This window comes from Gymnoscopelus braueri (assembly GCF_963280865.1).
Source record: "Gymnoscopelus braueri genome assembly, chromosome: 11".
Classification (NCBI taxonomy): domain Eukaryota; kingdom Metazoa; phylum Chordata; class Actinopteri; order Myctophiformes; family Myctophidae; genus Gymnoscopelus; species Gymnoscopelus braueri.
The window spans coordinates 20,459,018-20,481,372 of NC_137613.1; the positions used below are offsets into that span (position 1 = coordinate 20,459,018).

Here is a 22,355-nt window from a genome sequence, read left to right on the forward strand (position 1 = left end):
TGTGTGTGTGTGTGTGTGTGTGTGTGTGTGTGTGTGTGTGTGTGTGTGTGTGTGTGTGTGTGTGTGTGTGTGTGTGTGTGTGTGTGTGTGTGCGTGCGTGCGTACATGGCGAAGAAAGCAAACAGACATTGTGCGTTGCGTGAGCGTTGGCCCTTGTAAAACAGCATGGTTTGAAGAGCTTGGGTTTGTTGGTTGTGCATCTTTTAAAGGCCCGTCTTTAACCGGCTCCGCACAGTTGAAGACGGCGCCCCCTTAAGGACACTCGCCTGGTTACTACATCTGCTGATTTTCAAGCACCCATTGATGGCACTTTGAATTGAAGGCAGCTCCTGTATGAAAACACACACTCATTGCTTCTTCCTCCGTTTGCCTCACTGCACCCTGGTGTGTTGCTAATTAGTGCTTTTGCCGATTTGTATTATTACTCATTGTCTGCATTGTTCTTTCTTTTCCTTCCTCTAGCCAAGGGAAAAGGGCCGCATGAGGTTTCACAGACTGCAGAATGTGCAGATAGCCTTGGACTTCCTCAAACAGAGACAGGTAGGACCTTCTGCAACGTCACACCAAAAGATGCGTCTTGTCATATACATATGTATGACTTGTGTTTGTATGAAGTCCAAATAATGGTCAGGCACACTTTGATTGATTGAATACTTTATTAACAAGTTAGTTAACATTACATGTAGTACAGTCAAAGGTTATGATGAAATGATAGCCCAAAAAGCCACTGTGGAAAGTCCAAAAATAATAAGGTATAATACCAGAAAAAACAACTGGTTAATGATGCTGTTTGGACAATGTACAAAAATGTGTACTTATTATTATTTTTTACTTTGTTTATTGGATTTTCCACAGAAGCATTCAATATAGAAAATTGGTGCTATGCAGATACATAGCTTCCTCCAGTGCAATCCAGCCAATACAAAAAATGCAATATTGGATTAAATGACACCCAAACATTCACAACACCATAAAGGAAACGCAAGAGATTTAACAAAAAACTGTATAAAAACTGTATAAAATCAAACATGTAATTGTTGATAGTATTATGGTATCCCTCAGATGGAAAATGTACACACACACACACACACATACACACACAAAAAAAACACTCCACTGTACCTTCTGCATGTGCTTCTCTCGCTCTCTCTATCTCTATCTCACTCTCTTTCTCTCCATCACACATTCTATTGAAACTGCATCAGCAATCACAGGCACTGCAGTGTCTCACTCTAGAGCCTAAACCTAATGTATACTCTGTAGTAAGACGCATTGTTGGATTGAAGATCGGTACTGGTTGGCAAGTGATATGTCATGACTTTAGACTCCCATCTCTATTCTCTCTTACATCACCCCTTTTTCTCTCACTCCCTCTCTGCCTCTTGAACCAAACCTTTTCCTCCTCTTTCTCTCCCTTTCATCATCTCTAGGTCGCCTTTATCTTAGTCACATTTTAGTGCCTCATTCTACTAAACTGCACCCCCTCATAAACTGCGCCTCTTGTCTATTCTCAGTTTCTCTCAGTCACTCAATCTGTCTCAATCTGTCTCACGCTTTCTCCCATGAACTCAATTTCTCCTCTCTTTCACTACTTGCCTCTGACTTTCCTTGTTCGGTTCTCAGGAGGAGACAGCACCAGCGCTGACCCCTCCTCCCTCTCAGTGTCTCATTATACAGCCTATAGTGGTTAGCAGTAGTCTTGTTATCCTGGAACTCAGAGAACCAGCCTGTCATGGATGTCACCCAAGAGCCTGATTCGTGCTTCATTGTACGATGGTGTCGCGCTCTGAAAATAGCAGATGTACAAGTGCATTGCATCACAATGCATTATTTGTGAGCTTATAGATGTTGTCTTTGCTAGCAATGCTAAATCAATATGCTCTATCTCATATTAAATCCAAATATGTTTCTTCTATTTTGGGGGAATCGAGTATCTAATGGTTTACAAGAGACAATTATTATGAGAATTTACGGTAAAACTTACCATGCATCCCATGTCTATAATGCGTTATAAACATACTATGCATTATAATCTGCTTATACTGTAACACTGTATAACTATAAGTATACAGTGTTATAAGCAGATAATAATATAATATAATATAATTTATTATAAGTCTGCTTAAAACACAAATTATGCAATGTAATGTACTACTTTTTTTTTTAAACCCTTATCTTCAGGTCAAGTTGGTGAACATCCGGAACGACGACATCACCGACGGCAACCCCAAGCTGACGTTGGGTCTTATCTGGACCATCATCCTTCACTTCCAGGTCTGTGCACTTCTTATGCTGTTCTGAGGGTTATGACTTGGACTACAGTAATATACATTTTGGAAGATAAATTGTGGAATGATTGAATTCTTGTTTGGACGCTTTGCAGTATTTTGCATAAAATCCATAATGGAATAATCACACAGATCTTTAATGAAATAAGGAAGGGTGTTCCGTGATTAGTTAGTCGGTCTGCTTCATTTGAGATTAATTGAATTAATAGTGCATTGAAGTGTTCTGCTGCGGACTCTTGTGTCCGTGTCGATGTGAATGCAGCTCTGTGTGTGTGTACGTGTGTGCACACGACATGGAGGTTAACTTTAGTGCTTTGGTTTGATGCAATGAGACAATATAATGCAAAGAACACAGAGAACAGAGAACTGTTAAGCCTCACTACAGCACAGGACCAGACACCTGTATGCTAGCAGTGGCAATAATGCTTGGTGCGTTGTGCAGTAATTGTTGTCAAACTTTTGCTTGTTAGTGTTTAATTAATGTCAAAAGGATGCTAAAAGGATAACCCAAAATTTCCATTGAGGTCCTGTGTATTCAATTAATCGAGAAATTTGGTGAATTTGTTTGTGTTTATTGTGGATATGAAAGATGAACGCTGTCTGCTAGTGGAAGGTACATTTACACCACAACCACTTGAGCCCTGTTTTACATTTCAGAAAACATAATACTTTTTTGGAAAGATTTGCAAAGATTTTTTACCTATGACATGTCCAAATAAATAAGGATGCCAGGGTGAAAGTGATTAAGCACGGTCCTCCTGTGAACTGGGTTTTTGTTGGCTAAATGAGCTTGGCTTGTAATGAAAATGACGGGATTTATTTATTTATACTTTGTATCATAAAAAAAGGACTTGCTGCAATTAGTCAAAAGGTCTAGATTCTAATGCATTTCAACAAGTTAATGGCTGAGCATCTTTTCAAGGACACAATGTACAGCATCTAGTCAATGTTAATGTTCCTCGCCTGAGCTTTGATGTGGCTTAATATTCACCAAATGTTCCCTTCTCACTAAAGCCTGCGGATAGAAATGTACCCTTGTCAATGCCTATTAGTGATGTGTACAGGCCAAGACAAGGTTATTTAAAAGACAGTCTATCATAATGGACAAGAGCCTTATTCTGTGACGCCAAAAGAAATACATTTAGTTCTTCAGTCAAAGAGTAAACGGTGTGATTTTCAAATGTAATTGGGTCAGCGTGTAGCTGTAGCTCCTGTGCTTGGCCACTGGAAGGCGCTGGGCTCTCCGATTGGGTGATGACATCACCAGCCTAGCAAGGTGACACTGGCAGGCGGTTGCCATGGAGACAGGGGGCGCATGACACTGCAGCAGCCAATTCAATCAGCATGAGTCAGCAGAACGGTGAGAGAGGAAAGCTATGGAGGGTGATTGAAAAAAGATTAAGCGAATACAGGGGAGAGAGCAAGAAGGAAGGGGGGTACAGAGCAGGCCAGGTGGAAAGCAAGTGGTAGAGAAAGAGAGAAAGTTAGAGGCGTAGTCCGTAAATGATAGATACTAGGGCTGAGCAGTATATATATATATATATATATATATATATATATATATATATATATATATATATATATGAAATTGTTATATCGATATCATGATATGAGACTAGATATTATCTGGGATTTAGGACTTTGTAATATTGTGATATAGCAAAAGTTGTGTATTCCTGGTTGTAATCACTTAAACCTTATACTTTCAAAAAAGTTTTCAGAAATCATGAAATTAGCTTCACAATGCGTCGCATCGTGATGCATTTTGAGCTTGTATGTCTGCCAATTCCATAATTTTTGAAATTTAAAAAGATAAATGTATATTATCGTCACAATTCCGTATATATCAAGGCATTTGGTCAAGAATGTTGTGATATTTTATTTTGTCCTAATAGATAGAGCGGGGGCCAAAAGAGACTAGAGGGAGAGGAAAAACTAAACAAGTGGGGAACAGAATTGAGGGGCATTCACAAGCCCCGGCTGAAGGGAAGCAGGGGCCCTGGCCTTTTAAGAGCCCTCAGATGTCTGATGGGCAGCCATCATGGTGGCTCAGTGGGCTACGTTACAAACCATTTGGCTGGTGATGGTTGATGGTGTCTTGCAGCCCTAGTTACTGTGTAGCACATGCTTGTTTTTTTTGTTTTCTAATTACTTAAGCACATACTCTGTTCTTGGTTTACTATAGGCCTACACTTAATGACTTCACACTTGGTTGCTCCAGATAGTAGAGTGTATGTCTAAATTGGTGTCATAAGTGTGTGAAACCAGAACACGGAATAGAATAATGAAATAATGAAAATAGAATAGGCAACATGGTGAAAGAATTATGGCCTCTATTGCAAGTCCTCTCCTCTCTCCCTCTTCCCTGCATACTTTCTAATGAAGCCTAATTGTCCCCTCCCAAATTGCATTGTACTGTTGAAAGTCATCAGACAGAAGGGCAGTGGGATGGTCTGAAGGGTTATTTCCAGACTGCTCTCGTCAGTCGTTCTGGGCTGATTGTGATGATAATGATGTTGTCATACGAGTCAAGGTTTTTGGCCTTTAGCAACCAGAGGGTACAGCTGGTTGGAGGAATGAATCCCTCACGTCCTCAGTCCGACTTATCAAAGGACTCGTCATAATAGTTAGAATCTCTCTCAGCCACGCATTTGCTTCCTGTTCCCCAATATATAAATCTGTCTCTTTATCTCTCTCAAGTCTGTATCTCTTCCTCACTCTGTCTCCGTCTCTCTTTCTCTCTCGTAATCTACATTACTCCCCCTCTCTGTCCCTGAGGTTTTAGCATGTCAGCAGAACTGTTATAACATTACTGGAATGCCCCACAGTGATGCTAATTAATTTGCAACATGCAACAATTGCCCTAAGCGACCATAAACTAGATTGTAATTGCGCCAACCAGCCACCAGGTGTTGCTAGCTAACCCACTATAACTGATGTAATGATTTATTGGAAATCCTCAGTCCCCCCCCCAATCACTAGACCCGCCTCCTGAATGGTGAATGGTGTCTTTCTGTGATTGGTTAAACCAGTTATCTGCTTTAGATTCCTGACCTGGTAAGAACCTAAAGAGGAAATCCATCACTGCTTTCATGGCCTCTTTGTGCTAATTTAGGAATAGCTCAGCTCAGTGTTATTACTATGTAACAACTGCTTACAGTAAAACCTATTTACCTGCTAAATGAAAGTGCATAGGGCTAAAATAATTTATATATAATGCAAATCTAAAGTCAGTTTATTTGTTTTTGAACAGCAGTATGGCTGCTAACCAGCAGAAAATCCAAATGGTTGGTATGGTGAATGATCCACACCACCTGAATAAAGTCTTAATATACTGAGGTTTGACAAAAGATCATTCGAGGAGGTGGAAAAATAGTTTTCAATCCACCAGTGTGGGAGTTAAAGAATGTCAGACAAAATGTGAACAGTGTAACCAATGGTTATTCTTGGTTCCTTTTGAAAGCATTCCTCAGTCTGAAACTATTTTCTCCATACATTTCTTTTTGGTCACGGGGTTTCCCAGCAATGAAAATTGGATCAGGAGAGACACTTTCAGAGACACGTTCAATGATTGTTGGCCCGTTAATCCCCAGCAGTTTAATCAAATTCAATCTCGTGTTCTGCGGTGCTTTGAGGTTGTTCGTATTACAGTATACACCATTTCCTGTTGATGTGGTGAGGAATGTACAGGATCTCAATGAAAATATTGGAATAACATGACCTTGGAATCGTACGATTTCTTTTAGGTCATTTTTGCTAGAAACAAGCTAAAGTATGTACCGTAGCTAGCTACTGTATAATACGATGTACGATTGAGTGACAATCCAACCAGTCATGTTTTCATAATAAATGCACTGGGCCTGACAATACCCCAGCTAATAATGGCTTACAGGCTGAAAGCCTGGGGGAGCTGATTAGTGCCTGTTGTGCACGTGCGTGCATATGATTTCTTTGCCCTTTTGGTTAATGAGAGAAGATAGATTCCCCATTTATACACATCAATATGCCATGTGGTGGTATAGCCTGGCATGGCCAGACTAATATCACTGCGTAGATATTAGTCTGGAACTTCGGTGTGGAAGATTCATTTCCAAGGGGCGGTTACAAATGGGTTCAAAGGTCACTGCAAAAAATGTCCCACTTTGAATAGTGGGCTCTGATTTGTCACCCACAACGTGAAATGTATTTCAAACCGAGGAGTGCCAGACCAATCTGCCCAGGGCATTTTTTTTTTTGCTGTTGCAGATTCGTCTGGTTTCCAGGCTAATGTGGTGGACACTTCACACCAAAAGCACCAGTAGTATTACTAATAGTATAAATGCATACATATCACTGGTGCATATCAGAGCTTTTACCTCCCAAACACCCCACAATGGTCTTGAGGTCTACTGACCACCAGTCACTTCTTCTGGTCCCACAAACAAGGCTGAAGAACAGGGGGATAGATCATTTTCCGCTGTTGTGCCCAAACTGTGGAACGACCTTCCACCCCATGTTAGAGCTTCTCAAACTTTGACTGTGTTTTAAACCACATTTCAAATGTGATTTAAACTCACTTGCACTCCTTGGCTTTCGATGATCTAGACTGAGAGTTGCTGTTTCCCTTAGGCAATGTGTCTATGGGAACAAACGCATAGAGGGTCTATGCGTTTGTTCCCCTGTTTATTGTTTTAATCTTAATATTTTTTAGTATAATATTAGTTTTACTGAGTGTACAGTACTGGCTCAACGTTGTTTTAAATGTGCTCTATACATAAGTGGATTGGATTGGTTCTCAACCTTTTCTGGATCAGGGCAGGGCAGGGCCAACTTGAAAATCTTGAAAGCTTTCATGGTCCACCCATCTGACCACTTACTGTAACACGGCACATGCATTTTCAGAGCATGTTTATTTCAATGATCAATCAATGGAACCAGCGTAGTAAACTTTTTAAGTTGCTATTTATTATTATTTTTATATTATTGTTTGTAACATTATAATTAAAATCAGTGTTTGACAAATGATTTAGGGGCCCACTTACAATACCATGGCGGCCCATAGGTTGTGTATCGCTGGCTTATAGCATTAATGTCCCAGTGGAATATGAGGCTCTACCTGGCAGTGACAGCACCATGCTCTACCATTGAAGCTACACCGTAGAGCTGTATGCAGTGCTGGTGGGTGGAAACCTATATACTGTATGTGTATAAGATCTATTTTTGTCTGTATGTTGCTACTCCCCCCTAGTGTGTGAAACTGATTGATGGTGCAACAGAACATATTGTATGTGTGTGAAGCCCATATGCACCAGGAAAACTCCTTCGTGTGTGTGTGTGTGTGTGTGTGTGTGTGTGTGTGTGTGTGTGTGTGTGTGTGTGTGTGTGTGTGTGTGTGTGTGTGTGTGTGTGTGTGTGTGTGTGTGTGTGTGTGTGTGTGTGTGTGTGTGTGTGTGTGTGTGTGTGTGTGTGTGTGTGTGTGTGTGTGTGGAGATGGAGTGACATCAATGTCCTCTCCCTCCTGTTAGTATTGCACACAGATGCAACAGTCTGATTTCTTTCCCTCCCTCCATCACTGTAGCTGCCTGCCTTTCAGCAAGGCTTTTGGGTCAATTGTGTGTCTCTCTGTATGTGTGTACGCATGCGTGCATGCACACACGCAGGCGCGCACGTGTGTCTGTGTGTGTGTGTGTGTGTGTACTATTGGGTGTGCATGTGCGAGGCATAGAGAACTGCTCACAAGCAGCCAAGAGAGCGAGTGTGCGAGGGAGGGGGGTAGCAGTAACAAGGAAGCGGATAGGAGGAGGGCGAGTGAAGGAGGGAGGGGTAGGGCAGAGAGAGAGAGAGAGTGGGAGAGAGCGAGAAAGATCGAGCAGTAGAGAGTGTGAAGCTGCAGCCGACAGGAGATAAAAGCTTTTCTCTCTGTGTGCCGGTGCCTGGCAGAGGGATAAACCGCAGGAAAGACAGGCCAGCAAGGGAGAGACGAGTACAGGCTTCCTGCTGTCACTGGAGCTCCTGGCTTCTCCTCATCTGCGGGCCTCACCACACACACACACACATGCAGAAGGGCTTGCACACAGCTGATCAGGGGACCGCCCAGCCTTGCAGGCACACAGAAAACACACATGCATACTGTGTTTCGACAAGCTGTACACACACTTTTTGTGTCTCACCAGGGAAGAGCATATCAATCGGATCAGTCCATCCCTGCTATGACGGAGCCCCGTTCTCCACTTCTAAATGGAACAGCCTCGTCTTCTTCCTCTCTTGTCTCCTCCTCGACTCTCCATCCCTGCCTTTGCCTTCTAAGACTCCGTGGGGTGTGAACTCGCTGAACCCAGCCCGCCTGTAGCTTGCCTCTTCACTGCTTTGTAGTTTGTATGCATGCAGACAGATTTCTAGGATCTCCCAAGGACTCACACAAAAAATAAACTTGGGGACTGCCGTCGAGGGCTGCCCTTCACTGGACACTGATCCCAGCTGGCTCTGATCCAGTGCCGCCAGCCTTGACCACGGATATCTCTCCCATCATATGGATCCTTATCTGGACTCCAGATCTCATGCCTGCCTCCCTATAGCGGCTTCCAAACTCGCTCTTCTCTTCCTGAGCCTCCAGACAGCATTGCGTCCAGCCACAGCTCCTGCCCCAGATGCCTCTCTCTAATTAGAACCAGCAGACCTGAGGATCTATTAAGAGAGAGTGTGGAGCGAAGAGACGAGAGGAGAGCAAACGAGAGAAAGAAGGGAGTGCCTTTGGGATTGTCCTCCTTTTCTTCCTCTCCCGCCTGCTGTTTTTTTGTGTCCCGTGTCCTTTTTTTGTGTCCTGTCTGTAAAGACACAGTGGGATTATGTGTATACCCTCTGCAAACGGTGGTTTAAATTCTGTAGGACAGTTGCATCGTCGCACTGCACCAGCTGCGGGAGAGCTAGAGTCTGAATGAACGGTCGACAGAGAGAGACGGACAAGAGGAGGCACAGTGCCTACGACTGGACAGTACAGGACTACACTTCCCAGCTGTCCCCCTCACTCCCTCAGGGAGTACGAACTGTCGCCGACGGGGTGGATCTCCGCGCCAGTATCCAGGGGAGAGGCATGTGATGCCACGCTGTCTGGGGAGTTTAAGGTGGAGCTTGTCTGAGATAGATACAGACTAAAGCGTTACCAAGAGACAGATATTAATACACCAGACAGGCGCTGTCCTTCCATCCCATGGTCCTTGATCACAAAAAAAAGATTTTTTGGGTTGTTTGTATGGAGCCATTTTGAGGATTGTGGTTTATCATCTTACACAATTTAATCACCATCTCCTCTCTTTCTGTCATTCTGGGAGCTGGATGCCAGCGGCTCTGACTCTTGATTTACCATTAATCTTCTTCGTCTCAAGAGGTTTCCACAGCCTTCCAATGCAATACCAACCACAGTGCCCTGGTGGAGAACATGTGCACAGGCACACAAGATAGAGTTTCCCAAGGCTCAACGCATCCTGAGCTGTATCTGTTTAATGAACAGGAAAAGAAGCGGGAGGAACACGGAGGCAACACTGGGGCAGGAGTCGGATTGGGACTCTTCTGACCGACTGCACGTTTTGTCGGGGGAGTATTGGCCGACTCTCCAGCAAGCTGTCGCAGCATTGGCTGACGGCACACTATCCTTCCCTCACCCACGACCAATATGGACGAGCCCAGTCTGCTGTCTCGGCAGAACAAGACACCGCCTCACTACTACGAGAGATATTGACACCCATCGTCAGCGATCGTCACTACTACAACCTACTGTAGCACCACAACAAGATGCAAGCCTTCAGCAGCACTGCTAGATAATATCTGGCCTCTGACGTTTCACGATCTGTCTCCTGGTGGGGATCATACTTGACTCTTAATGCTGCAATAACATTGCCTCAGTAGTGGGGAGTCATCAATAATTGATGAAGATGGATGGATACTAAAGATGAGTGCCGATAGAGAACACCCCCGGAATGACGGTGACATTTGGGACCACAAACACATTTTGTTAGTTCGCGGTGAGCCGATAATGGAATAATGAACGGCGTTGTTGTTGTTTTCTCAATTTGTGGCCGGGATGCTCATTGACTGAGTCGCACACATTATCTGTGTGAGAGTGTGTGTAGTTTAGTCTAGTGTGTGCTGTGCATGCGTGTAATGGATCTGTGTGTCTTGCATAGTGTGGTGTGTGGGCATGTGCAAAGTGTGTGTTGTGTTAGCAATGTGGCCGACATCCCTTCTCACAATCTTCGGAGGAATTACAACTGTCGAGTTTGGAATGGAGACGAAACCACTATTGATTCCATTACCTTGCCGGATATCCTGCCGCCCGCGTACGCGCACACATGTGCACACCTGTCAGACATCCCCTTGCAGTCTCTGTGTGCAATATCCCATGCCTCGCTAATGAGCTGAATAAGACTGGACGCGCTCTCTCTCTCTCTCCATGAACACACTCTCTCCCACACACATACACACTCACACACACACACATCAGCCTTCACAGACACACTGACTTATATGAGTGACGATGACAGTTCACCTGCCAGAAACCCCCGTGATGAATCATCCACGTCACCCAAGCCAAGATTTATTTTCTTCTGTCATGTGACTTGCTGGCTGACCGGTGAGTCCCTGTGTCCTTGACTCCAACACCACAAGCCTTCTGGGACTAAGTTGTCTGTCAGAGGAAAGCAGCCAGCATTCTGCATACACACACAATCACACGCATACACATACAGACTCACATCTACACGGACAAGACCGCAATACCCTGGGAGAGTGAGAGTGGGGCTGGCCGCTGCACTGCTTGTGTGAGGCAGAGGCAACAGAGCCAGAGAGAGGGGGGCGGGGGGGATAGAGCACAGGACAGAGAGAAGGGGAGCTGTGACACGCAAGTCTGCAGCAACCTGGCCAGAGATTCAACCAGTAACTGCCTCCACAAAATAATAGGTCTTCCCTCTCTCTCTCTCTCTGTCTCTCGGTCTGTGACAGCTTATTCCCAGTATCTTTCAACCATCTGTTTTCATCTGCGAAGCTGTCACTGAAACTGGATCTCAAGCGGCTATCGCTAACAGCGTGCTGTGTGTGCTCAGGTTGTCACATTAATGCAGGACCTGCATTCGCCAGCCTATCTGAATATTTCCCTTGAACTTCCGTCTTGTGTTGGATTGAGAAAAGAAAAAAAACGGGCCGCTCCCACGCCTGGAACAGACGTGCACACATCAACAAGCCTTACATTGCCTTCGCTGATGGATTGACTGACCAATACTTTGCATCGGTTACTTTACTTTAACTTTGAATAGGACCCTGCCTTTCTCTCCAGGTGGGTCAGAGACATGGGGTCTTCTATGGGTTGCGTCAGACCTCCTCGAGAGACGGGGCTCGCTGGAGCCCCGCCCCTTTCGCCAAAAAGGCGCCTTCGCTTCAAACGGAAGCGCAGAGGGAAGAAGAACAAAAAAGAGACGGGAGAGCAGGAGGAGAGTGAACCGCTGAGGAGCCAGGAGCCTGAAGAAAGAGACGACGAGGAGGAAGAGGAGAAGGTGAGAGCAGCTGGAGCCAAGCTGGCCGATACTCAGTCAGGTCATTCCAAACTTCTGCTGCCCAGTAATACTAGTGCCCTGGACGCTATGGCCCCCGGTATGGGCCTCCGCATAGGCAGCAGGACTCTCGAATCTTCCCCCAAACCCAGCCCGGCCTGGCGGGGAGTCTTCTGCCTCCCGGGGGAGGAGGATACGGTCAGTGCTTCGGTAGACATTTCCAGCCTCCCCGGCCAAACCATCACCGCCTCCCCTCAGGCCGGGACCACGGCATCAGCCCCAGGCAGCACCACCCCGGGTGGGGGGAGGGTCTGCCGGGTCAGAGAGAAGGTCCAGGGTGTCCTGGAAAAACCCTGGATCCTCCGACCGAAGAAGGAGAAAAAGAGGCAGGGCCCACGAGAGGCCGTAGCACCAAGGGAGGACGGAGTGAGGGTGAAAAAAGCCGGGGGCAGAGGGGGGACAGAGGGGACATTAGAGGAGGCAAGCGCCCCTCCGGACAGGGACCACAAAGGTGTGGTCCACATCCGCGAGGTGGATGGTAAACTCTGCGTGGTGCGGACGGTGTACCCCAGCAACTTCGGCTCCCCGGTGTATAGAGGAGAGAGCGACAGCGACGTGGACGTACATTCCCACCACCCCACCCTGTCCCCCGTCACCGGCAATATCCTCAAAGTCCAACTCTCTGAGGAGGATAGCAGGCGAGACAAAATGGACGCCGGCGCCAGCAGTACCCCGGTGTCCTTTAACCTGAGGGGAAGTCACGAAACCGCGGTGGCACAGGGGCCTGACCTGGACGTGGCGGCCCTGATGGTACCGGGGTCCTCCTTGCTGGAGTCGGGGTACGGCAGCGACCTGCCGCTGACCTCCCCGGAGACGGGGGGCACCACTCCAAGTCAGACTGACTGGGGAGGGCTGACCAGCAGCTCCTCAGAGAGACTGGATGGAGACATGATGGAGAGCCCGCTGTCGCCACAACAACTCGCACCTGTGAGACTCCTGCCGCAGGTCTGGTCTCTCTCTGTCTGTCTCTCCTTTTGCCTCCCCCCTTTCAGTGTCTCTCTCTCTCTCTCTAAATCTAGCTTAATTTACTTAACTGAATCTCCCTCTTTCCATTACTATTCCTCCCTCTATCTGCCTCTCTTATCCTGCCATTGTAGAAAGGTGGATTGGAATATGGTAAGAATCGTTTAGCTGCACGCGTGCGTGCGTGTGTGTTAAGCATACGTACAGTATATGAATGCTCTGAAGTTTTGTTTTTGTACACATTGCATCTACGCTAATGAAGGATTTGTGTGTGTGTGTGTGTGTGTGTGTGTGTGTGTGTGTGTGTGTGTGTGTGTGTGTGTGTGTGTGTGTGTGTGTGTGTGTGTGTGTGTGTGTGTGTGTGTGTGTGTGTGTGTGTGTGTGTGTGTGTGTGTGTGTGTGTGTGTGTGTGTGTGTGTGTGTGTGTGTGTGTGTGTGTGTGTGTGTGTGTGTGTGTTCGCGTGTCCAGGCTGTTATCAGCCCTGCAGAAGGCACCCTCTCTCTCTCCATCCTTCCTGCTGCTGTCCCCTGAGCCTAATCAACACAACACAGGACTCCATCTCGCTCTCTCTCTCTCTTGCTCCATTTACTTGGCTCCTATCTCCCTCCCAGCCCTCTCTCCTTACTTCCTCTCTTCCTTTCCTCCCACATCCACAGCTCTTCTTGTGTCTCCGTACCCTCCTTTTTCCCTCATTCCCTTCCTTCCTCGCTTACTAACCTCCTCCATTTACTATTTCCCTCAATACCTTCACCCTTCCTCCCTTTCTCTGCCCCCTCTTTCAACCCACCTCATTCTGCCTTCTCTCTCTCTCTCTCTCTCTCTCTCTCTCTCTCTCTCTCTCTCTCTCTCTCTCTCTCTCTCTCTCTCTCTCTCTCTGTGCATTACTCATTATTTCCCTCCTAGATGAGGCTCAGAGCCCTATTTCACATTTATCTGCCAGCCACACGATCGAGAGAGACAGCCTTTGAGTCAAGGCTCATCTCTAGCCCTTAGTTAACATTTGAAACAGGTTACAGGAGCCACTGTGATAGTAATGCAAGGCGTGATGATGAGTTAATGCGGACAGCAACACCATCTGCCAGTGTGTGTCAGAGAGCTCCTACAGTACAGGACGATAGTGCTATGCAGTACATAGAATGTGACGTCATGTCAGCTTCCATTACTGTTTCATGTCTCATTTACGGTAGCCCTCGCTGCTGAGTCATGTGAAAGTAAGGGCACATAATAACATGCACACACACTGAGCCATACCTATCTGTACTTATCAGGTCCACAGAGACCCTTCTTTAGGAGTGTTTGCACCGGGCAGCAGCGATCAATATCGATAGTTTATTACGTTTTTTTTGTAATGTGTTTGCGTGCGTGCCATGCACGTCTGTCATGAGAAAGATGTATGAACATGTGAAATTGTGTGCCTACAGTGTAGCTCTTGGTGTGTGTGTGTGTGTGTGTGTATGTGTGTGTGTGTGTGTGTGTGTGTGTGTGTGTGTGTGTGTGTGTGTGTGTTGAGACAGATGTATCTACATGTCAGGCATGGTGTGTGTACAGTGAAGACCCTCATTTGAATAATTAGGGATTTGAAATGCGCATTCATCAACGTTATGGCTGATGTGTTGAGTCTCAAGGGGATATCAGACACACAGCTACATCTGAAATGCATCGACCCATCCATCTATGATCTATCAACCCATCCATCCATTGATCCATCCATCCATCTTATTATCTGTTAGCCTATCCGTCCAACCATCTATCACTCTCTTGACAGCTGTGTTGACAGGCAGGTACAGGAAAGGAGGTCAGGATGTCTAGTGGTTGCTGGTTTGATTTCTGATATGGAGAGTCCAATACTGCACTTGCTGTATGTAGAGTACGTACCATTTCGTACCAAGCTGCTCCAAATGCAAGAATCGAAAAAGAGTTAATCTCAGTCAAATGCCAGTGTACAACGAGTTGTTACAATTAAGGTTCAAGGTGCTTATTCATAAACATGCAAATGATGTACAGCTGACAGCAACATCGCAGTCGTTGAAATTCTTGCAGTCTCCGCTTCCCTCAACAGTGTGCAAAAGAGCTAAGATGAAAATGCAAATAAGTCAGAAGAATAAAATAAGTTAAGAATCTCAGCTGAATGCCATGGGTGCAAAGTGCAGTGACAACGGAAATGTCATTATGTGGCTGTGTTTGTTCTGATAAGAATCCCATGCTCCTTCCCTCTTGAAGTATTCTGTACATCCATCTGTTCCATCGCTTTAATCTCCCTTCTCTTCTCTTAACCGCCCCCACCAGCCAATCCTCCATTTTCTGTTATCGTCTCCTCCCACCCTCCCTCTCTTTCTCTCCTGCAGTGACTTCAAAGGGGACATGTTTCTAAAAGGCGCTGGTTCATCCCCTGAGCTGGGGAGGTGGGGGCAGCTAGTGCATCTATTTATTTTTTTAATAGTGAAAATAGGCGATCTACAAGCTCACAACACGTCGCGTTGTGAGCTTGTACAGTAGATATCTTTGCTTTTCGTCGTATGATGAAGTATATAGGGCTTAAAGTGGTTAAAGTAGCATTTCTTATATTTAGTTCAGCGAGTCTGGTACTATTTCCAAAAATGTGCTACCGTGGACGCAGACAGTTTGATGACAGTCTTTAGGGACATTATATTTGTCCCACATGTCCCCTTATTGTCTGTGAACTGTGAGGCAGTCCACATCTTTTGTCTGTGTATCCCATAATCACTCATTCAGTCTGGCTGCAAATTGGTATGTTTGATGTCCTTGCATAGCTGGTGGTTTCTTCTGTGCAATGTCAAGTGTCACACTTGGCTCTGCGAGATGACGCGGTCTCTTCGCTTTAACCCATTAAGACCGATTCTACAAATGTCTTCTAAATCCTAACAGTTTTCTGAAAAGCTTATGTTGCTATGTCAGTGGTGCTCAAACCTTTTCATATCAAGGACCCCCAACATTATTATGTATTTGGCTGCGAACCCCCATCTCAAAATATTTTGTTCCAGGGACCCCCAGAAGCAAATAGTTGAGTAAAAAAATGTTAGCTTTAAAAATACATATATTGAAAGATTTCACGATTTTTTAAAAATCTTGAAATGACACATGCTTTCCCGGTTTTAATGGGTTTTTATGTACCTACCCCAACTAAGACTAAGATGTTCCCACTTTGAACTTGGACCAAGAGCTTAACTGTGTTACTGTAGCTTTTTTGTGTTTCTGCAACAATATGACCAATTTCCTGCACATTGTACCAGATGAATGAAGTGACAATATGTGTGTTACTAGGTATCTCATTGACTTGGTCTGACTATCTCGGCAGGTATATTTTTCAGTATAGTATGCTAGCGGAGCGCAACACCAAATGGTTGGTGATAAGCTATCACTGAAGGTGAGGTTAGAAGCGACTTGTGAATGTTTAGCTGATTCCTGGGGTTTACTGGTGATACTCCATCATCATTAGCGTGAAGAATGAGGTCTGAGGTGCAATGCACGGACACGTACAACACGCTAAGGAAAGCCAGTCCAGCAGGGTGCCCACTCATACATTTCTATTCAAACCACATACTGTAGCAGCAGTAGCAGTGCCATAGCCAGTGATCCATTTATAGGCAGTTGGTTGCATCTTGCATGTATCCTGTCAGGCCATATGGACGTTGGGGTGTATGTGGCCTGCAGTGTAGGCTACAGTGGACAGTCACGGTCTCGGGGAACTGTGCCAGACTCTATAGGGCTCAGCGTCTTATACTGTATGACCTCTCCTCTAATCATCCCTACTGGTAGGAAGCTCATACCACCCATAGATAGCATGCTGCCGGCTCCTACCCACACTATACTTTCCTTCTGTCCTGCGAAGACAGCCTCACTACTCTTGTCCTCTCTCCCTCTGTCTGTCTGTCTTTTGGCTGTTACTGCAGTCCCCTGGTATATACCAGACTTACATACTGTTATTTTAACAACAAAGGGACAGAGATACACACACACACACACACACACACACACACACACACACACACACACACACACACACACACACACACACACACACACACACACACACACACACACACACACACACAGAGAGATAGACAAAGGGAGCGGGAGAAGGAGGAGTACAAAACACAAGAAAAGGGAACGAGGGATAACAGACGAATACTGATCACAGGGCCTGGTGCCACCAGTTACTGCACATAAATGTCAGCCTGACTTTGTGACACTGGATAAATGGAATTAAAGAGAGGAACAGACAGGGTGAGGTGGAGACGAGATGGTCCACTGGTCCTGTAGTTTAACCCATTTATAACCCATGACCTGAGGCTGATTCTACAAATGCCTTCTAAAACGTTTTCGTGCCAATGACCCCCAAAATTATATGTATTTGGCCACGGACCCCCCCCCCCGAACTGATGTTGTGTGCCAGGAACCCCCCAGAAGAGCAGATTTGTATAAAAATGTATTTTTTCCCTCATTCACATATTTTTCTAAAATGTTCAAAAATAGCAGATCTGCAAGCTGTTCTAATGTTCTAAATCCTTCTGAAAAGTGTCTGTTGTTATATATAGCTAAAATATAAAATGACACAGATGCTTTCCCGGTTTTAACGGGTTAATGGGAAAAAACTGTAATTGCTTTTAGGTCAGTGTCTGTTTGGTTGACCATGACGGTCAACCATGACTATGACGGAGTATAGGCATATAGCGCTTCAGTGGTCAGGAGGACTTGGACAGTCAACAGAGAAGGAAAGAAGGATGAGAGTCAGTTGTCAGGATCTGAACAGATGAATAAGGACAAAAGAAAACGAAAGAGACAGATCAAAGGAAGGGAGACTGGAGGAGAGAGAGGGATGGAGAGATTGTGAGAAAACTAGCTAATGAGACGGCTAGACTGTTGGAAGAATAATGATGGAGCGGAAGAATATTGATCCACACTCACAAGTAAACATACTCTCCCTCTCTCAAACACACACACAACTATGGATGAAAGCATGGCAAACCCTTGCCACACAACACACACACACTTTCCATGTAGTAAGGCTCCCAGTGAACACACACACACACACACACACACACACACACACACACACACACACACACACACACACACACACACACACACACACACACAATGGTAAAGGGTTGTTATTTATTTGACAGATGAGAGATGTGAAGACAGACGACAGCTTTAATAAAAAAACCCAAAGCCTCTTAGTTGAGGTTCTGTCTGACTCATACAACACCGGTGACAGGCTGTTTCTGCAAACTCACTGTGCGTGCGTGTGAGTGCGTGCGTGCGTGCGTGCGTGCGCGTGCATTGGCAAAGGTTTCACCACATTTTGCAGTTTAGTTTTATTACTATGATTGATGTGCAGTATTACCTACATCATAATAGTGATGTGACAAGATTGGTTTGGCGCACATGTTTTGTGGTTGGGCTGAATTCCCCATATTCTTGTGTGTGTGTGTGTGTGTGTGTGTGTGTGTGTGTGTTGTGTGTTGTGTGTAAACTCAGCTGCAGATATTTGACCTTAAATGTGTGTCTCTCTCTCTCCAGATTTCAGAGATCTATGTGAGTGGGGAGTCAGGGGATCTGACTGCCAAGGAGAAGTTGTTGCTATGGAGCCAACAGGCAACAGAGGGCTACCCCGGCCTCCGCTGTACAAACTTCACCTCCTGCTGGAGCAATGGACGCATGTTCAACGCCCTGCTGCACAGATACAGGTACGCACGCCCGCACACACGCGCACGCACGCACACACACACACACAGTGTATTAAATACCTTACTCCACAGATAAATGTACACACACCCACACACACTTCAATGTGGATAAAGGTTGGAGGATGGACTCACACACACACACACACACACACACACACACACACACACACACACACACACACACACACACACACACACACACACACACACACACACAGAGAGACCCTGAAGCTGACCTCTATGCTTCTCTATGTTCTCCAGGCCAGACCTGATTGACATGGAGGTGGTGTCTCGGCAGAGTAACCGTGACAACCTGGAGCAGGCGTTCGAGATCGCTGAGTCGCTAGGAGTAACCAGACTACTGGACGCTGAGGGTGAGACTGACTGGATGCCTGGATGACTGGCTTGGGTTGACTGACTGCAAACTGGCTGGCTGGCTGACTGACCGACTGACTGACCGACTGATTGGCTGATTAACTGCTGAGATAGAATTAGAGCCTGAGTGATATATCGGTTTGGCCGATGCTATCGGTGGCTGGTTTTACAGTACGTTTATTTTACATTTGGCCTGTTGCTTGTATCCAGTAGTTCATAAATACAGAATAGCAGAATAAGACCGCATATCGTTATCTTACCAACTTACTGCGTCATGGAAAAAGCAAGGCATGGCTCTAAACAGGAAAGAGAGTAAACGTGTCAGTCAGATAGGGTCACAAGGCACGTGGGAGGGAAATGAAAGCACATAATCGTGTTCAGAGAACAGGAGGGGTTTTTATCCCAAAGGGATGGACACTAAGGCTGGCTGCAGACAAGATTATGCATTTAATATGTTGTCAAAGTCATTTTCTCACCGTTGAAACACCCTTTGATGCGAGACACTTATCCTCTGATCATCTACATTAGTGTAGGACAGCTTACAGGGGCTTAACATCGTTATCTAGCGGCTCTAGTGACTTGCTGTCCACGGTATCTCCCACACATAGATAGTCATTTTAACTACTTCCAACCTGGCATCCCTATTTTGAGCCTGTCATTATAGGCAGGACAAAAAGGATGATGACGATGATGATAATAATAAGAAAGCCTTGCAATAACAATTCTAAATATTTCCAAAAATGCTTATAAAAATATGTTTTAATTAAACATTTTCAAAAATAGCTAGAGAAGCCGATCTACAAACTCATGTTGTGATCATGTAGATTGGCTATTTTCGCTTTACGTCATACAACAACAAAGAACTTACAGGGCTTAAGTGGTTGACTATGAGACTGCTCCCTTCTATTTTTTCTCCTCTCTCCTCCTTTGCTCCTGTTCTCAGTCTCTGTCACTGTGTGCTCACTCTAGCTACAGTTTGCCACATAGGCTCATTCATTATGTATGCCCTGAATCACGTTGATCACATATTGATCATAGGTCACCTTGTTTCCTTGCTCATGTGTAACATTGAGCTCCAACAAAACTGCTGTACGCCCACCGACCAGCTTTCGATTATGTACTACTGTTGCAATTATCGCCACACCAGGACATCACTTTATTATTATAATAATAATTTTAACTAGACGCGTCGCAATTCTGGGCAATTGCAGAGTGTGGTTGCACCGACGCTAGTCGCGGGTCGCTGTCGCCGGGACTCGAGGAATACGCTGGGAGGAATACCGTCGGAGGCTGTGCCAATTACATTGTCACGTAACTCCTTAGATCACTTGCGTTTCATTTTGAGAGGATTGATCCCCCCAAAATAAGGTTTTTGCATCAAACGGTTACATTCTGAGCATTTGTGGCGCCCCCTATGGATCAAAGTGGAAATTATTTTGGGGATTTGTTGAGTAAACCACCCTCGACATGTGATTAAAATTTGGGATCGATTGGACGTTTTGTTTGTGATTTTTGGCATTTTTGATAAAACGGGCCCCTCCCACTAACTTCGGAAGCCAATTACGGACGAACGGTAAGGAATATCAAAATGCCGTTTGGATATGTTTATCGCATGGGTCCAGAGATCATGTGTACCGATTTTTGTGAAATTTGGACAAAATATATGGGAGGAGGAGCTAAAAGTGTGTTTTGAAGAAAATTCAAAATGGCGGAAAATCTATCCTGACGCAAATGGGCGTGGCCTATATGGGGAGTTGCGTCATGACCCAAGGAATCTAGGGAAAAAGAAATTTTGATTTTACGACCTACGGTTCAAGAGTTATAGGCCAAAACGTAAAGGGGGCTGTTATAGCGCCACCATGTGGCCGATTAGTGTAATTATTTTTTCAATAATTTTGGACTAAATTATGAACCTCCTCTCCAAATCTGGTAACTCTAGCTCTTACGGTTTCAGAGAAAAAAATACTTGAATTTGAGTTTTTGCACTTTTTCATTGAAGCGGATGGGGACATTTAATGCACTAATAAATCAATATCAATTAAACTATTTAACCAATCTCTTAGCAAAATACAAGCGCACGATTCCAGGTCAAGACGGTCATTTTGAGATATGGCACTACATTGGGGAATAAAAACTGTGGGAGGAGAGACGGTCTAAACTAAAGTTTATCTCCATGAAGAATAATAAAGCTGGAGGATTACTATAGTCTGGTTGCCCTGTTAGGGCAACCACACTAATAACACAAGTGAGAGCAGGGTAGTGACAAGCAGCAAATGGTCCGGCTGGGCCAGGAATCGAACCGGGGACTAGCTGTCAGGCATTAAAGCCCATGTTGTACACGCCCTAACCACACGGCTTTCGCTTTATTAAAGGGTAATAAATAACACAGTGACTTAGCTACAAGCAGCAAGAACACAGAGTGCCTTCTATCCAATAAATGATCATCTCTGCAACCAATAATAATCCTGATTCAATTACTGTTCGTCTCTGTTTTACTCTTGTTTCGCCCTCCTCCTCTCTCATTCCCCGTCTCTCTCTCTCTCTCTCTCTCTCTGTGTCCGTCAGATGTGGACGTTCCTTCTCCAGATGAGAAGTCGGTCATCACCTACGTCTCCTCCATCTATGATGCCTTCCCCAAGATCCCTGAGGGAGGAGAGGGCATCGCTGCACATGTACGCCACAGTCCACCCTAATGCATTTATCCTTCACATTCATCCTCTTTTGCACTTATTCTTTTTCATACACAACATTCCGTTTTTTTCTTCCGCTTTCATTGTAATAGACCGCTATTCAATGCACACAAGTGCCAGTCCTGTGTGGATTTTGTTCTATTCAGTACCGTTCTATGGTTTGTTGCATACATACATTATTATAATTTTTTTTCTTCTTCACATTCATCTTCCACTCACGTTTGGCTGCTCTTTTCTGCTCCCATCATCCGAGTTCACAGTTGAGTCTGGAGTGGAGACAAAAAGGAATACACCGCATATCTTGAATATCAAACAACGCTGCATGTGTGAATATTTATTTGATGTAGCAGCACATCTGACAAATGAAAAACAGCCATTATTATAATGCTGTAGATTCCAGTGCTAACAATGGTAATTGTTCAGGCAAATTGTATGCTTTTTAAATTCTATATTTAAGCCTATTGGCAATTGATTAAACCAATAATGTGTGTAAATGCGTTACATATTCCCACTGCCAGTGAATATCATGAACAACTCTGAGCAGCAGTCTTAACTATATTATAATGGAATAGCTGTTAGACATGTGATGCAAGCTGGGACAATTTGTTACATTTTACATGCATGAATTTGTCAGGCGTGACGGACCGCAGAAATATCAGTAGATCACATTTGCATTCTCTGTCCTCCTTTCTACCTCGCCCCCCTCTTTCCCTGTTCAATCTCTCCCTCTTTTTATTCCCCTCTCTTGT

At 45.0% G+C, this 22,355-nt stretch overlaps 2 protein-coding genes across 12 annotated transcripts in view; both read left to right on the forward strand.

Annotated features, from left to right (window-relative positions):
* macf1a (microtubule actin crosslinking factor 1a) overlaps nt 1–22,355 on the forward strand; it is a 301,232-nt gene that overhangs the window by 139,560 nt on the left and 139,317 nt on the right. For all 11 annotated transcript variants that reach the window (XM_080442895.1, XM_080442891.1, XM_080442892.1 and 8 more), the window contains 5 exons: nt 463–540; nt 2,182–2,274; nt 18,375–18,541; nt 18,803–18,915; nt 21,482–21,588. In XM_080442895.1, coding sequence (XP_080299021.1) covers nt 463–540; nt 2,182–2,274; nt 18,375–18,541; nt 18,803–18,915; nt 21,482–21,588 — 558 coding nt within the window. The remainder of the gene's footprint in view (nt 1–462; nt 541–2,181; nt 2,275–18,374; nt 18,542–18,802; nt 18,916–21,481; nt 21,589–22,355) is intronic.
* LOC308094839 (uncharacterized protein) lies at nt 11,814–13,546 on the forward strand (the record flags this gene model as incomplete). The annotated part of the gene is made up of 2 exons (XM_080441665.1): nt 11,814–12,811; nt 13,487–13,546. Exons 1-2 carry the CDS (start codon nt 11,897–11,899, stop codon nt 13,544–13,546), a joined length of 975 nt encoding a protein of 324 aa, XP_080297791.1. The 5' UTR covers nt 11,814–11,896.